Source organism: Octopus sinensis, linkage group LG12 (assembly GCF_006345805.1).
Source record: "Octopus sinensis linkage group LG12, ASM634580v1, whole genome shotgun sequence".
In the NCBI taxonomy this organism is placed as follows: domain Eukaryota; kingdom Metazoa; phylum Mollusca; class Cephalopoda; order Octopoda; family Octopodidae; genus Octopus; species Octopus sinensis.
The window spans coordinates 75,291,644-75,309,880 of NC_043008.1; the positions used below are offsets into that span (position 1 = coordinate 75,291,644).

Below are 18,237 nucleotides of genomic sequence, written 5' to 3' on the forward strand. Positions count from 1 at the left end.
GAATTGTTTCTGTTTTCAGATTCCACATTCTAGTTACCTCTATTTCCAGGTCTTTGTATTTTGAGAGTTTCTCCATTTCTTTTAGAGACACGTTGTCATCAGCCGGTAATGATACATCAATACATCTCTGACAACTATATCTGGTCTGTTGGCCTTAATTTCTCTATCTGTGTGTATCGGCATATCCCAGAGTATGGTTGCTTCCTCGTTTTCTGTGACCTTTTCTGGTGTGTGCCTATACCATTTTTTTCTGTTGTTATTCCATAATGTTGGCATAGCTTCCAGCGTATGTAGGTTCCAACTCTGTCATGTCTGTGAATATATTCCTTCTTAGCCAGGACTGGGCAGCTAGAGATAATATGATTTATTGTTTCTTGTCCATCTCCACATATTCTGCAGTTACTTGTAATATTTCTTTTCATTACATGTTTTTGGTAATTTCTGGTGGGGAGGCTTTGGTCTTATGCTGCAATTAAAAATCCCTCTGTTTCTGCTTTGAGTCCTGAGCTTCTCAACCATTGCTGGGATTTTTCTTTGTCTATTTCTTTTGCGTTTAGTTTAGTGCAGTATTTACCATGAAGGGGCTTTTCTTGCCATCGTTTTATCATGGTCCGTTGCTGTTCTATTTTTAGTTTGGATTTCATTTGTTTTATAGCTTTTGTTGTTTCTTCATCTTCTTCTTCTTCTTCTTCTTCATGTTTATTAGGTGGTATGATTTCTTGTTTGTATTTGTCAGCTTCCTTAAATACTGAGAACAGTTTTTTGTTTTGCTCGTGTTTTGCCGCTATCTGGATCAGTTTTCCTTCCTTCTGAAGTAGATATTTTTGCAGTCCTATGGTGGTTATTTTATAGTAGTTTTCCAGCTGTATAAGGCCTCTACCACCTTCTATACGTTGTATATATAGTCTTTCTATGTCAGATTTTGGGTGATGCATCCTAGATCCTGTCATTATTTTTCTTGTTTTCCTATCTATTTTGGTCAGTTCATTTCGTGTCCAGTTAAGGATATTGTAGCTGTAACTTATAACTGGGACAGCTAAAGTGTTGATACCTATTACCTTGTTTTTAGCATTGAGCTCTGTGTTTAGTATTGATCTAACTCGTCTATAATATTCTTTTTTTTATTTTCTCTTTCATTTGTGTGTGTTGTGTCTTATCTAGTTCATGGATTCCTAAGTATTTGTAAGTTTGGCTTTGGTCTAATTCTTTTATTTCATTGGTTTTATCTAGTGTGATGTTGTTACTCTTAACTAGTTTTCCTCTTTTCAGAGTTACTTTGGCGCATTTTTCTAATCCAAATTTCATATCTATTTCTTTGGTAAATCCATGAACTGTCTTTAATAGTGTTTCCAGCTGTTTGTCATTTGCAGCGTATAGTTTTAGGTCATCCATATATAAAAGGTGGCTGATCGTTTTGCCGTAACATTTATATCCGCATCCACTTCTATTTAGCATATCAGATAGAGGTGACAGTGCCAAGCAGAAAAGGAGTGGAGAGAGCGTGTCTCCCTGGAATATTCCTCTTCTAATGGGGATGCTTTTGGTTTTCATGAGTCCCTCTTTTGTTTGGAGGTGTAGGACTCTTTGCCATTTATTCATAGAATGCTCTATGAATTTTATGATTGTTGGTGCTACTTTGTTAATGGCTAGTGTTTCGAGGATCCATGTGTGGGGGATGCTATCAAACGCCTTTTTGTAGTCAATCCAGGCGATACTGAGGCCTTTCTTCTTTCTGTGGCTGTCTTCAGTTATGGCTTTATTAATCATTAGCTGATCTTTACAGCCATATGAGCCTTTGCGGCATCCTTTCTGCTCTTCTGGGAACAGTTTGTTTTCGTCCAGGTGCTTGTTCAGCCTTTGTGATATCACTGCAGTAAATGCCTTGAACATAGTAGGGAGGCAGGTTGTTGGTCTGTAGTTTTCTGGTTTTTCTGTTTCATTTGATTTGGGAATTAAGATGGTTTTCCCCTTCGTGAGCCATTCAGGCATTGTCTCTGGCTCTGCTAGTACTTTGTTAAAGTTTTCAGCCAGCTTTTTGTGCATTCCTGTTAGATATTTCAACCAGAAGTTGGGGATCTTGTCATGCCCAGGTGCCTTCCAGTTGCTTAGTCTTTGCAGTGCCTGGGTGACCTCTTCAGTTGTTATGGGTGTCCAAAGTTGTTCAGATGCCGAGTTTGTTATTCTGATACTCCTTTTTTTTGGGTGTTCGTTCGCCGACCATATTTCTCCCCAGAATTCTTCCAATTCTTCTGCCGTTGGTGCTGCAGTGACTTCTATTTTATTTTTTCCCAGTTCTTGGTAGAACTTTTTGGGGTTAGAGTTGAACTTTTTGTTTTCTTCAGAGAAGCGTTGGCGTTTCTTGTACCGGCGGATCCTTTGTGCTTTGGCAAGGATATCTTGCTTCAGCTTTTCTTTTATTTCAGGCAAATCTTTCTCTGTGATGTTATATTTGCGGAGTATTTTTGTTCTCTTTTTGTGGCTCAGTAGCGTTGATTGTTTGCTGATTTCATTAAGAATCGACAGGTCTTTTCTAATTTTTTAAAATTTTGCTTTGGATGTTATTTATCCACAGGGTTTGTTTGGGTGGTGGTACTCCTGTTTGGGCGGGTTTGGGTGAGTATCCAGCTTCTTTTGTGGCTGCAGTGGCTGCTGCGTATATTAGGTTATTTAGCTCAGTGATATCACCTTTTTTTTTATTCAGTGGCTATCAGTTCAGTGACGGCTAGGTTTATGCTGTTTATAATAGGTGTTGTTATTTTGTTTATTTTGATTCTTGGGAGGTATGGTCGGTGGTCCATTTTGAGCTCTGTGGTTTTTAGTTCTTTGATTATTTTATTTTATTATCATAATCATTAGGCTCCCCTTCGTTGTTTACATCGTGTTTGTTGGGAATGTTGCGATTGTCTTCGTGTTTTACAGTTTCAGTGTTTATATTATTGGGCATTGTTGTGTGGCTTCTATCTACATTTTCCTGGTGTATGTTTTCTTTTAGGTGTTCTATTTCTATTTCTGATATTTTTTTTTGTGTTGAGAATGTATCTTCGTCCGTTAGCTAATTAATTAGGGTTCATTGCCGTATCCAAGTCTATATCTCTATTATTTTCCTTCCATATTTTATATGTATGTGTTGTTGTATTTTCATTTTTTGGGTAGAGTACTGCTGTGAAGTATGCGTGTAAGATAGAAATGTATTCCTCACGTGTCCATTTACGTCTTTTGGGTTTTATTTGCGGGACATGAGGTACAACGTCCGGCCCATTATTTTGACGGTCGTCATTTTCGTAGGGTACCGGTCCGTTTATTTCTGTTGTCACATTATTTCGCACGTGTAGTTTTTCGTACATTTTTTGTTGTAAGTTTAATGTACGTACCGCTCGATTGTTATTCTTGGGTTGAATAGTATCGGTGGCATTTAATTTCTTCGTAGTTCCTTTGTACATGGTGTTTGGGGTCGGAGATGATCGTGATGTTCCACGCATGTTTACATGTGTTGCGTTAGAGGCGGAGATGATATCGAGTCAAAATACATCATTTCGTTTCGAAAATAGTAATAAATTTCAATTAGTATTACTTACTCGGATACAGTCCAATTCTTTGTTAGTAAAACTTTGGCTCCATAGGATGTCCTTGTTTTCGATGTTTGTGGATAGATTTCGGAGCTCTGAATTTTCCTTCTTACATCTTAAACGTCCCCGGTGTTCTCTCTTAAACGTCTCCGGTGTTCTCTTATTATTATTATTATTATTATTATTATTATTATTATTATTATTATTATTTCTTTGGTTACAGAAGACATATTTACGCCAAAGGCCAGGAGCGTTTTTCTGATATTAAAATGAGGGACCTGGTGACATTTAAGAAAGTTGCAATACCAGAATCAGTGGGGCAGGTGGCTGAGGTAATGAGAACAGAATAACGTTTCATTTTATGCGTTAGATTTAAAGTTTCACTTTTGGGGCCCCTTATGGTCCTTAAAAGTGTTTTACTCTATACGCTTCTATAATGTTTTTTTCTACCAAATTTTACTCAAGGCATTAATCAAATCGAGGTTACAGTAGAAAGCATTTTCCCGAAGAACTACAGAATAGAACCGAAACGAGCACCACACGGTTCTGAAGCGAACATTTCCTGCACTTCAAGTACGACTACTATTATGCATCATTAACGGAAATGTGGTTACTAGTCTAGACGTACGAACTTTGCTCTGATACGGAGATATACATGAATAAGTATGCAATACAGAATATATAGGTTTGCTACAACATTACCCCCGTAAATGTAGAGTAACAAAATACTATACAGATTATACCTTCGATTACATTCCATTGTAAAGACTGCTTACTCCGTGACATGGAGTAACATGAACAACACTGACGCTAGATATGGCAAGCGTATGATAAGGGCTATAGCTATTTTATTGATACGAAATATAGTGATGAAGTATTCCCTAGAATATACTATTAATATAACATAGAGTGATGACGAATGTTCTTTGAAATAAGAATACAGAAGTTTCCGCGACAGAATATTATGGTAATTATCCAATTGATTGAACATCCAATACGAGAAATTTGACGGTTTCATTTCATGATTGATTCCATGTATATCTATCTATCTATCTATCTATCTATCTATCTATCTATCTATCTATCTATCTATCTATCTATTTATCTATCTATCGATCTATCTATCTAATCCCTCTAACTATCTGTATACACATACATAAATTTACACATACATGCAAACATACATACATATATATATGTATGTATGTGTGCATGTGTGCATATATATATATACTCAGATATATACGTATGCATGTATGTATATATACATATTTTCTTTTATTCGTTTATTCTTTCAGTCAATTTGACTGTGGCCATGATGGAGCGCCGCCTTTTAGTTAAAGAATCGAACCGCTATGTTACGGGAGCGTAAATACACCAGGATCGGTTGTCAAGTGATGGTAGAGGTACAAACACAGACAAAAACACACAAGCATATATATATATATATATATATAATATATATATATATATAAAGGGAAAGTTTACGAAAATAAACAAAAGACGAAGGCAGGTGGAGTACAAACATATAAATGTATTAGTATAGCGCTCAGGAATAGAAAAATCTTTTACATTTCGAGCCTACGCTCTCCGACAGAAAGATACACACACACACACACATATATATATACTAGCAGTATCGCCCGGCGTTGCTCGGGTTTGTAAGGGAAATAACTATATAAGCATTTTTAGAGAGTTACTTCCTTTATAGATGCCAATTCGGGCTTTCTTAGCCATTTCTGTTTTGGTGTCTTGAAGCCATGAAGTCGTTGTTCTAAAAGAACGCTGGTCTCCTTGACAACGCATTACGACGTTGATTTCCTTAAACTCCCTTCCCCACAGCTTCACGAGGGAGGGAAGAAGGGGGAGAAGCAAACACAGGTGCAGGTGTTTGAGCGTGGACGCCAACTCCGCCGCCATCGACACACGAGAAATTATGCATTAAAATGGAATAAAAAATGATGTTAAATTATTTTTAAAATCGTACACTCATCGTAGATGCGCGCTAATAATCAGACGGGCTCGATATTAATCACAACTATACGATACCCGAATTTGGTTAAACTGCACCGCAAAATGTGGGAGGAGTTAGGAATCTAAATCGTAGGAGACAGACACTCACACAACTACAGTTTTATATATATATATATATATATATATATATATATATATATATATATAATATATATATATATGTATGTATATATATGTGTGTGTATGTATGTATGTATGTATGTATATTTGTATGTATGTATGTATTATGTATGTATATATATAAGTATGTATTTACGTATGTATATATGTTCCAAAATAAAAACAACCAATTTTTCTCAATTTTGTCAAAGCAAAATATTGTTATACTTCGGGTCGTTGCAATGCAATGGTAGGGGAAATACAATTATAACACTACCACATTTATTTTATATGACCGCCTTTGTTTCGAATCACAGCCTTAAGTCTCGGTGCAAGTGCTTCACACGCGGTCCATAGCTGTTCTTGCAGAATTGAACCCTATTCTCGGCACAGTTTTGCCTTCAGAGCATCGAGCGGAGCAGGAGGAATGCTCGAGACCTTCGTCTTCAATATAATCCGAACAAAAAATTCTAGTGGATTGAAATCGGGTCTTCTGGTGAGCCATGAATCCTTGCCTATTAACGACGGAATGCTTTATACTGAATCCAGTGTTGTGTCTACTTGGAATTGCAGGATGGTGCCAAGTCCTGTAGGAGGTTGGAAGGTTCGCCTTGAAAGTACTAATTCGCACCTGGAAGCAGGTGAGTTTCCAAAATGCCGCTAATGTATCACTGGGTGCTAATTTTAACATCCGAGGGCACAAATACGTGTGGAGACTTTTCAGTGGCTGTCAGAACCACCCAAACCAAAACTGACTGTGGCTTTTGACGTAGATTTTCACGTCTACCCTCTACGGAGCCAGATACACACCAAACTTGATCATTCTGCTGGTTTACTGTCACTTTGATGTCAAATTTCTTTTCATTCAGAAATCTGCCAAAGAGTGAGACAACTTTTCTTCAATTTCATGTACTTATAAACTTGCATGAGTTCATGACGGCGGACCATCTTGAAGGTGTGTGTACTGGATTCCCCCCTCAGCGCTCGATACATTGATGTTCGGCTTAGTTTTGTTGGGACAGCCGGTTTACTGACAAAACGACGAGCATGTTGCCGTATCTTTTCTCTGGTACTTTTGAAAAGCTGAGAGGTCCGAGCACTTCTCTTTCGCTCACGTCCTGGTCGATCAGCAGTAGAATCAGTGTCTTGAAATTTTCGACATTTTTCCAAACTGTTATTCGGTTAATTTTAAGTTTTATTGCTGTAACTGTATTACTTTCAGCTTCTTTGGGAAGGTTTATGATTGTATTTCGGGCTATAGTTATTATCTAATTTGTAACTGACGTTATTTAGTCTGAAACAAAAGGAAGATTCACTAAGTGTTTATAAGGATGTATAATTTTCATGTCTTATCACATTTATTGATAGTTATTGAAATCTGAAATTTCGGTTGCATTAATTTCAGACACCATGTATAATGGATTCTCCCGTCGGTGTCGATGTATGAGTATCCAACAGTCCATATTATCACGGTAAAACTACACATACGGCCTTTTGCTTTCACTGACAAAGGCTTGAGGAGGACCACACAAACATTATGGAAATGCTGATAGTAGAATGTTAGTGCAGATACTTACAACAAACTCAATGAAGAAGAAGCCCCATACTTTTCAATTGGTAGTAATATTATCGTCGACTTTCTATTAGAACAAACTATTTTGTCGTTACACTTAGAGGAACCCTCAAATGAGTTTTTTGTGCAGAATGCACTTTTGTTTACATCGCTAGCGAGGAGATAAATCTCATTACCTCTAGCGCCGAGATCACCAGTTCACGTGATTTTGACCTTGTTTGTTCTTGTCAATGATGGACACTGAACCGCTAAAGGTAGCAGTAATTCATCTCCCTGCCATTGATAAAAGATTGGCTGTGCCAGAATAGATGGTGGTGAGTAAGTGTGTTCCTTTTTCCCTAGTTCTCAAACAAATTTTCTGTCATAAATGCACTGACAAAAGATTACACATTCTGACTTCAAGAAAGCGGCGTATCGTAAGAATTTTTAAGGATAATTGTCCTCTCCGTCAAGCACAGTTTGAACTCCATGTTTCCGTTAAACTATGGCCCCAGCAACTTTTCTGTCTTTATTCTTATGCGAGAGTACATTACATAACGGGTTATATTCTTTCAAGAAGTCGGCTGTGATTTTGGGGAAGTTTGGTTACAATTTCAAGTGTGTAGAATCATTATATAAATGTTTCTCTTTGGTTCAGTAAATTCTAGCAATGCCAAATATTTTCGTGTAATGTAGAATGAAAATAACCCAGGATACGGGCATCAGGTACGAACTCTTATTACTATGTAGAAAGCGAAACGAGTTGCGACAACAATCATTACTTTATAATATCGCTCTGATACCAGTTTACTAGTTGTTTAACAGTAAGGAGTCGTAATTTTATTACACCTGTTCTTTTCTTTGGAGCTTAAGCGACATAAACAGTTTGATTAGAATTAGGTCTCAAAACGGTTACTTTCTCAATTGACAAGAGATTATTTATTTTATCTGGAATGACCACTATAACACACAAATTACACACACGCACGCACACACACCATACGTTATACAAATTATACTTCATACATCTCTTAGATCTAAGAGATAAATTATGCAGGATGAAGATAAGTTTTTCTATATACAGGTCAACAGATATTCTTGAGAATGGCGTTTATGTAGTGAATAGTGATTTACTTGTTATCTAAATTTCTGATAACTAATCCAAGATATTCACCACGATGTGTGATAAGTACAATAGCAGTGACAGTGAAAGAAGGTGTTAATTAATATGAGCTTATATATGAGCTAGCTATAATGATTCATTGCTTCAGTAATCCAGTTAACTACAGTGGTGACATGACAGAAGCATTATGCCTTTAGTTTCCTTCGATTTACTTACAAATTTCTCTATAACAATCCTTAGTGTTGCTTAGCCACCATTTGATATAAACATACCAGAAGTCTTAGTAAAGGCTTTCCAGTCGTAACTCCCGTTGTATTTCTCTTAGACAGTTTACTCCGGACTACAGTAACCATGGTGAACTACATTTAAGGCAGTAAAGTGTGATGTAAGTTACAAGTGTCTGCATATGATATAGACATTTCCTCGTTGTCCTGTTCTACCAATAGTGGTAGTTTGGCTTTCAGAAACTTTTCACTTTTCTTCACGAGGAAGCAAAAAAAGTATTGACCGTATTCATTTGGTTTCAGATTCAGTTTCACTGCGTAACATTGTCAAATCTTTTACTGAATCTTCGGTTTGAGCGAAGCTTTGCATAGTGAAGAGAATTTATTCAATGGGAACTGAGTAGAAGCTCCTTGTGTGAGCGTTTTCGGGTATCTATCTTTCTATCTATCTATCTATATATTTATCTAGGTATATATATATATATATATATATATATATATATATATATTATATATATATATATATATCTTTACTCTTGTTACTCTTTTACTTGTTTCAGTCATTTGACTGCGGCCATGCTGGAGCACCGCCTTTAATTGAGCAACTAGACCCCGGGACTTATTCTTTTGTAAGCCCAGTACTTATTCTATCGGTCTCTTTTGCCGAACCGCTAAGTAACGGGGACATAAACACACCAGCATCGGTTGTCAAGCAATGCTAGGGGGACAAACACAGACACACAAACACAGACACGCATATATATATATATACATATATACGACGGGCTTCTTTCAGTTTCCGTCTACCAATTACACTCACAAGGCTTTGGTCGGCTCGAGGCTATAGTGGAAGACACTTGCCCAAGGTGCCACGCAGTGGGACTGAACCCGGAAACATGTGGTTAGTAAACAAGCTACTTACCACACAGCCATTCATTTTGCAAGATTCCTGATGTGAATCGTGTGTTGAAACAGATATTGCTGTATTTTGGGACGGTCATTTTTTTGCTAAATAAACACACGCACTATATATATTTTTTTCTTCACTCGTTTATTACTGTTCATATCTTATTATTTTAATTCATGTCCATTGTCCGGAAATATTTCGTCACAATCTGTGACCACTTAAGCAACACTTTTGGGTTTCGTGTGTGTTATTGCTCCACTTACTCTGTCCTGTTACACTAAGATGTGTATCTTTATGTGCGCACCCGAATATAAAAAGGAGCAACTCAGTCACTAAGTTTAAAACCACACTAAACAGTTGTTCTCGGAAACATAGATAAAAAATAGGGGTCGGAAAGTTTGCTGAACCAAATCTCAAAAAAAAACCCCCAACTACCAGGTAACCAGAATCAGGATAGCCCTAACCCTAGACCTGTATTGACACCACTAAAAACATCACCTAAAGCAAAACGCATAAAATGAACGAGAGCGGATTAAAGAGATGGTTTGAAAGCTTTCTATACAGCCTAACTAAACCCAAACAATGACCTTATTGTACAAACATATTGTACGAATGTAAACACTAAAAACCAGCACTCCTACTTACTGGTACGAACATCATCCTGAGTCAGTCGTTGAAGATAATGATATTACTGTCCTTTGGAATTTTCCAGTCAAAACTGACAGAACGATCCAGGTTAATCGAACGGACATAGTCATTAAAGACAGGGAAGAAGATGCTTGTAAACTTATAGATTTAAGTGTTCCCAATGATAAAAATATATCAGTAAAGGAATTTGACAGATTAAGTAAATATAAAGCCCTGGATATTGAAATACAAATGTTGGGGCATCTTAAAGTAAGAACTATTTCTGTTATTGTGGGTGGCCTAAATAGGATAAGAAAGGGATGTCGGAAACATCTACATAATATCCTAGGAGAATCATGTTTCAGAGAAATCCAAGAAATTGTGCTGACAAATATTGCCCACATCCTTCGAAAATCTCTATCCATTTAAATGTGTATGCTGTACTATATTAAGATATTTCGGTACTGCCCCTACCATTCCCCCTCCCCAAGCTTTCAGTCATACTGTAACATCTCTTATCCTTCATTTGCACTAGGACGCCGCGTGTGTCTCCACGAGTGATTGTAACAAACATGGAGATTAAAAGAAAATAATAATAATAATAATAATAATAATAATAATAATAATAATAATAATAATGATAAAATGGCTCGCATGTCTTTTGATCTTTAGTAATTGGAACTGTTATCATGTACATTGCTTTGTCTTGGTATAAAAGATTGGCTACAGCAAATATTCTGTTCCATATTTCAGATTTGCTTGTCAGCTGCTTGACCGTAACCAGTTGAGCATGTCCATTAGTGGCTGACGTTGTTCATCTCACATCATGAGCAGAAATAGTGGCTTGAGAGGAATTCTTTGGGTTTTGAATAATTCACCTCGGGATACATGGGTGTTTTATTAATCATCATCAAAGTAACCTTGTTCAAGGACCTTTTGAGTGAGAAGGGCTACTTAAACTGTACAAAATTCTAACTGGACCCAACTTGCAAAGCCATGCACTGTTTAATTTGATATAAGACCACCCTGTTGCGTACATATCGCTGTGATGCCTGTATTCAGGTACCCTATCCAGATGGGTAGTCATGGTGGGTATATTGGCCTTCGTATATTTTACTCCAGTGTCAATTTGATGGCATGCGCTGCTCTCTGACTCAATAATAATAATGATAATAATAATAATAATAATATGTATACATATACATACACACACACACACACACAACACACACACACACACACACACACACACACATATATATATATATATATATATATATATATATTATATATATATATATATATATAAATATGATGCGTATATGTCATAAATTTACATATATATGCCATCTATTGTGGATGTGTAATGCTGGGGTAAAAAGTTCGTTTAAGTTGCTAGAAAATATATGGATAGGCGTGATTACATAGAGCAAGGAAGGCACCAACCACTGCTCGAAAAATTATGGAAGGAAAGAAGCACATTAAAATTGAAGTTGTAAGACATATTACACAGGAAATAAAATATATTTTAGCAAAATTTGCATTGTAATATTTCTTGTCTAAAAATTAAAAGTAACAAAAAACAAATAACCCGCATTTTATGATTAGTTATGAAGAATTTGTATTTGCTACTTCAGAAGAGTGAAGAATACACAATTGCTATTACTTACACACAGTGTTGTGCTGTAAGAATATGTCTGGAATCAATAATAGTTCCTCCGCACAAGCTGGTACTGTCTTCGGTTTTTATATTCAATACAGCCAACCAAGGAAATTGGCAGTTCTGGGCTTGAACACCATTCCAAATCTTTCGATCTGTAACATAATATAATGGAAAATAGTGCATAAAACTTGAATTACATGAAAGAACATAAACTAAGTGAAGCGTCACAATAATTGCTTATCTTGTCTTTCATTAGGTAATGATTCTTACGTTTACAACCAATAATTGCGTTCTTTGACACAAATTTGCAATCTCACACACAGAAAAGCGCACAAACGCTCATACACCCAAACACACAAAATCAATGTGTACGTTGCATATGTGTGTGTGTGCATGTGTGTGCATGTGTGTGTTCATATGTGAACATAGGTGACTGCTTTAGCTCATGGCAATACATTCGCTATAGAGATCAATTAATTTATACAGACTGCAATGTGGAAAGCCGACTAGACACCACTTCGCACTGATATAGAATTGATAGACATGTTTCCACTAGATAGAAACGTATCATATAAAAATCAATGTAAAAGAAAACTGCAATTCATCATAGGAAATAGCAACAACATCTAACATATGTTCAATAGAGAAATAAATACGATGTATTCAATATCTAGCTGTGCATCTAAGGAACAAACATCATCTGACTAACATTCTGCCATCACAAATACACACGACTAGTCTGTTTGTTCCACTGTCTGCTGTGTTTTCTATTCTATATCTGAAATATCTAAGTCTATATCATATCGCTTTACTATTGTTAGACCATTTAACGTTTATCACATATACTCTACATTAAACACTCGATTGATTAGTCTTTCATCTGAACTACATAGTTTGAGAATTACATTGCCGCTGCTCACAATTTACAACAAACTAGTCACACCACAGTATCAAATAAGGTATTACGATACTGACTTCCTACAACAACAGGTAACCACAATTCACAGAAGATCAACAATGTGTATGGACGCTATTTAATATCCTCTCTTAGCTAAATCAATCAAATCAGAGTGATACACAGAGATCGTTTCATGAACAGACTCAACTACATGTGACAGCATTTTGTGGTTAACTCATGCCACAAATCTCAGTGAAAGGCGACCGCGTCTATAGTTAATGGAATTACATTTCAAAGTATAATGTCCCAAGCGTTACACTTAACACTTATTCGTTAAAAATATTAGCAACATGCTATTTAAATTGCCCCGTATAATACGAGCGGTTTGTAAATATTAAATTGCTTGTCATTCTTTATTCATTCCATAGTGTGTGGTTAATGCAGCGGACAAAGATTTAAAGTGAAAAATCAAAATTAGTAGTTAGTATTAAATGATTGAAACGCATAGTTCTCTAATTCCCCTAGCAAGATGCAGTTGCGGTATTATGCAGTGACTGGACAGAAAGCAAAGGGTACGTTTGAAGTGAAGATGGATTGAGTTTTGTTGACTATGGCAGATTTTATGTTTCAATCAAATACAAGATGTGTATGCTAGGTTGGTGTGCTTTTTTAGTACTGACATAATGAATCACTTTCATTCTCGGAAATTATATATATATATATATATAATATTGGAGGCTAATTCGCAAATTTACAACCTAAAGGTAGAAATATATACGTTACTAAAGTGACAGAATACATTAATCAACACCAGTATTGCTAGAAATAAGAGTCAGAACAACTCAGTAGCCGCAGAAAGCACTCTACTAATGACTGACAAGGTTGTAAGATTGTGAATTAGCCACCCGTAATATCCTAAATAGAATGGCCAACAAACGAGTATATAATAGAAGCTGGCAAACTGAAAGATTGTTTCATTTTAGTACTGAATTATATAATATATGCATACGTATGAATACATATACTAATACATATATATATATATATTTGCATATATAGACATACATTTGTGTATGCGTATATTAATATAAATTCTTACACACACAAACGCACACACACATATATATAAATAGACATATACATATATGTATATATATATATATATATATATATATATATATATATATATATATACATATATATTAGAAGAAATGAGGTACTCAGAAATTCGGATGGTTTTATATTTACAGATATTTATTTGTATATTACATGTTTTTTATACATCATATAACTTATATCATATATCATATATGAGCACTTTCGTCCATTCTAAGTTCTTGTGGAAAACTTTTCACCATTTTATAGATTTATTGAGTGTGTAGTGGATATAAGATAGTACAAGAGGGTGATGAATGAGTAGCCCACGAACATATCCACCCTATTAAGGAACACACATTGTTGATTTAAAAACAATTTCTTAGTCTTGTTTACACGCAAAACCATCACAACAATACATACTTACACACATACATACACACACATTCTTCGTTTTGTCTTATGTTGTCCATGATGTTTTTTCTTAATTTAAACCCTGGTGGTTAATGAATAAATTATCATTATCATTATTATTATTATTATTATTATTATTATTATTATTATTATTATTATTATTATTATTGTTGTTGTTGTTGTTGTTGTTATTATTGTTATTATTGTTATTATTATTATTATTATTATTGTTGTTGTTGTTGTTGTTGTTATTATTGTTATTATTGTTATTATTATTATTATTATTATTGCTGTTGTTGTTGTTGTTGCGTTGTTATTATCCTTATAAGGTGGTGAGGTGGTAGAATCATATGTCCGGCGTACCAATGAGTCTGCCAGCTCGTCACATTAATAACCATTTTATACCCATCTTGGTATAATATATATGGGCTACAGCAAATACCACAGATTTGCTTGTCAGTTGTTTGACCATAACCGGTTGAGCATGTCCCTTAGTGTCTGACGATATATGCAACTCTGACCACGAGCAGAAGTAGTTGGGGAGCATCATAGCCGTGTGTTGAAAGGAATTCCTGGAGGTGGATAATTCACCTTCGGAAACATGGATGTTTTGTTCATCATCTTTAAATAAACCTTATTCAGAGAACTTTTGAGCAGGATGGGTTACTCAAAATGTAGAAAATTCTAACTGGGCCCCACCTGCAAAGTCATGTGCTGTTTATCTTGATATGAGATCTCCACGTCGCACACATATGGTCGTAATGCATGTGCCTGGTGTACCCTTATCAGACGAGCTGTCATTATGTGTATACTGGGCTTCGAATATTTTACCCCAATGTCACTTTGATGGCATGCACTGCTCTCTCACTCAATAATAATAATAATAATATTAATAATAATAATAATAATAATAATAATAATAATAATAATAATAATAAATGGCAAATATGTGGCCAGTAGCAAACAAGCTGATGTAGACCTGATGCAGATCAGTGGCTACGGAACTCAAGGCTAAATGCAGAGAGTGAAGGCTTCATCTTGGTTGCCCACATCGGAGCTTATTGACCCGGAACTATCTAGCTAGTGTGCTGAAAATGGCGCAAACTAAAAGATGAAAAATGGTGTAGACCAATAGTGCCGATACTGCAACGATGGGATAGAAACTGCCGGCCACCTAATCTCTGGATGTAATGTTTAGGCACCTGTATAGTACAAATGAAGACATGAGAGAGTTGGCCAATATCTACATTGGATAATGTGTCGGCTTTATAACATCAAAACTGCTGACAAGTTGTACAAGCACTACCCTAAGGCTGTAACTGAGGGAGAAAATGTAATTATAATTTGGGACTTCCCAGTATGTACTAACCGGACCAACAAAGCAAAGGAACCAAGTATTGTTGTGAAAGACAAAAGCAATAAGGTATATTTATTGATTGACATGTGTATCATCTGTGACCATAATATCTCGGCAAAAAAATTTGATAAGCTCAGAAAATATAAAGATTTACAATCCAAAATCGAAAAGATGTCACATCTCAAGACGGCTACAATAACCCATGAATTTAGGAACACTCGGAATGATTAAAAAAGGAACTGCAAATTATTTAAGAAGGATCCTTGGCTTACAATCCATGTAGGAAGTGCAAAAGATTGTCTTAACTGATACGTCACACGTAATGAAAAGAATATTGTCGCTGTGAATTTTCTTTCCTTTTTCCCCACTTTATTTTGTTTGTTTACCTTTCTAATTTTTTAATATTTTCATTCTTGTCTCATGTACATTGTTTTTTCCTTGGTATAAAAGATGGGCTACAGCAAATATTCTGCTGCCCACCACAGTTTTGCTTGGCGGCTGACGATATGTATATCCTTCTACTTTCATGTCTTGTGCTTATAGTAGAAAAGATTATTATTATTATCATTATTATTATTATTATTATTATTATTATTGTTGTTGTTGTTGTTGTTGTTGTTGTTGTTGTTGTTGTTGCTGCTGCTGCTGCTGTTGTTGTTGTTGTTGTTGTTGTTGTTGTTGTTGTTGTTGTTGTTGTTGTTGTTGTTGTTGTTGTTATTATCAATATTGAGTGAGAGAGCAGCGCACGCCATCAAAGTGACACTGGGGTACAACTATACGAAACCCAATACACCTATCATGACTACCTGTCTGATAAGGGCTTATGAATCACAGCCATATGTGATATCATATCCCAAATAAACAGTACATGACCTTGCAGGTGGGGCCCAGTTAGAATTTTCTACATCTTGAGTAACCCATCCTGCTCAAAAGTTCTCAGAATCAGGGTTGTTTAAGGATGATGAACAAAACATCCATGTTTCCCGAGGTGAATTATTCCAACTCCCCAAAATTCCTCTCAACACATGACTATGATGACCCCCCACCAGTACTTCTGCTCGTGATCAGAGATGCACATATTGTCAGATACTAAGAGACATGCTGAACTGGTTAAGGTCAGGCAACTGACAAGCAAAGCTGTGGTATTGAGCAGAATATTTGCTGTAGCCCATATTTTATACCAAGACAAAGCAATATACATGAATACACTTCCAATCATTTCAGATCGAAAGCCATGAGAGCCACAGCCTGGTACTACCTCGGGTCTTTTACTACTACTACTACTACTACTACTACTACTACTACTACTACTACTACAACAACTACAACTACTACCAATACTACAACCACCACCACCACCACTACTACTACTACTACTACTACTACTACTACTACTACTACTACTACTACTACTACTACTACTACTACTACGACTACTACTACTATGATTGTTATTGACATTGTTAACGTAGCGAGCTGGTAAAGTCATTGGCACGCCGGCCAAAATGCTTAGTGGCATTTCGTCCGTCTTTACATTCTGAGTTAAAATCCGCCATTTGAGGACTGATCGATTTCATCGACTACCTCTCTTCCCCGTAGCGGCTGGCCTTTTACCAAAATTTGAAATAACTATTATTTTATTATTTTTCTTGTAGTTGTTGTTGTTGCTGTTGTTGTAGTTATCATTTTTTTTTGTAGATGATAATTAAGAGAATGATATTATTACAGAATTAGAATTGTAAAAATAACTGTAAGAAATGGAACTTACGGTGTGCATGACGGCCTAGAATTGATGGGAGAAGAATAAATAATACCAAAACGATTTGGCAGCTGCTAAACATGATTCATAGAAAAGTCAGTCTTGAATCTCGCAGTATCTACCATCAACCTATTTTATAAGTAAACAAATATGCTTAGGTTAGCGACTTTCTGACTCTGCAATCAGAACTTCAATAAATTCTAATTAAAATCAATAGGACTGATAGCAGGAAACAAAAAGAACAAAACAAAAATTGATTTTGTTTTATTTATAAATACCCCGTTGATGATTAGACAAAGAAATGTATAAGGATGTGTATTTTATATCGCGTGGAGTTTGTACTCATAACTTACGTCTTTTTCACACATTGGCACGAAATCTAATTGATATACTTGACGCCTCCATACAATGTACACACTGAACTTACTTTATATATGATCCATAGAATCAAGTGGTTTCTGTGTTTAACGTCAGTAGTTTTCTTACATGTCATTTGATTGGCCCACAAGTGTGTGAGTTTGTGTGTGTGTGTTTGTTCGTGCATGTTTTTGTGTGCGCGCATATGTTAATCCAAAAGGGCCAGAGATTTCGGGCTGAAACGTATAAAAGAATAAAAGAATTATATATATATATACACAATATTGATAATAATTAGGATTATTACGAAGCTGCATAGCATTACCCTTAATTCTTTTAATATTTATACAACACTTTGCACACACACACACACACACACACACACACACCACACACACACACACACATACATATATATATATATATATATATATTGTATAAGAGCGGTTGCTGAAGAGCTGAAAAGTGGACTATGAAGTTGTGGCGCTAGAGCTGTGAAATCTTGCATGCATTAATTTCTTCTCGGCTTATATATAACTGCATTGTTTATTTCCAAGAAAAC

The 18,237-nt window shown here is 35.7% G+C and overlaps 1 protein-coding gene across 1 annotated transcript in view; it reads right to left on the reverse strand.

The window, feature by feature from the left end:
* LOC115218124 (granzyme B(G,H)) overlaps positions 1-17,464 on the reverse strand; it is a 31,353-nt gene extending 13,889 nt beyond the window's left edge. The window contains exons 1-2 of the mRNA XM_029787919.1: positions 17,328-17,464; positions 11,803-11,947 (exon numbers count right to left, since the gene is read on the reverse strand). Coding sequence (XP_029643779.1) covers positions 11,803-11,947; positions 17,328-17,400 — 218 coding nt within the window. The 5' untranslated portion in view covers positions 17,401-17,464. The remainder of the gene's footprint in view (positions 1-11,802; positions 11,948-17,327) is intronic.
* Between the last annotated feature and the right edge of the window lie 773 nt (positions 17,465-18,237).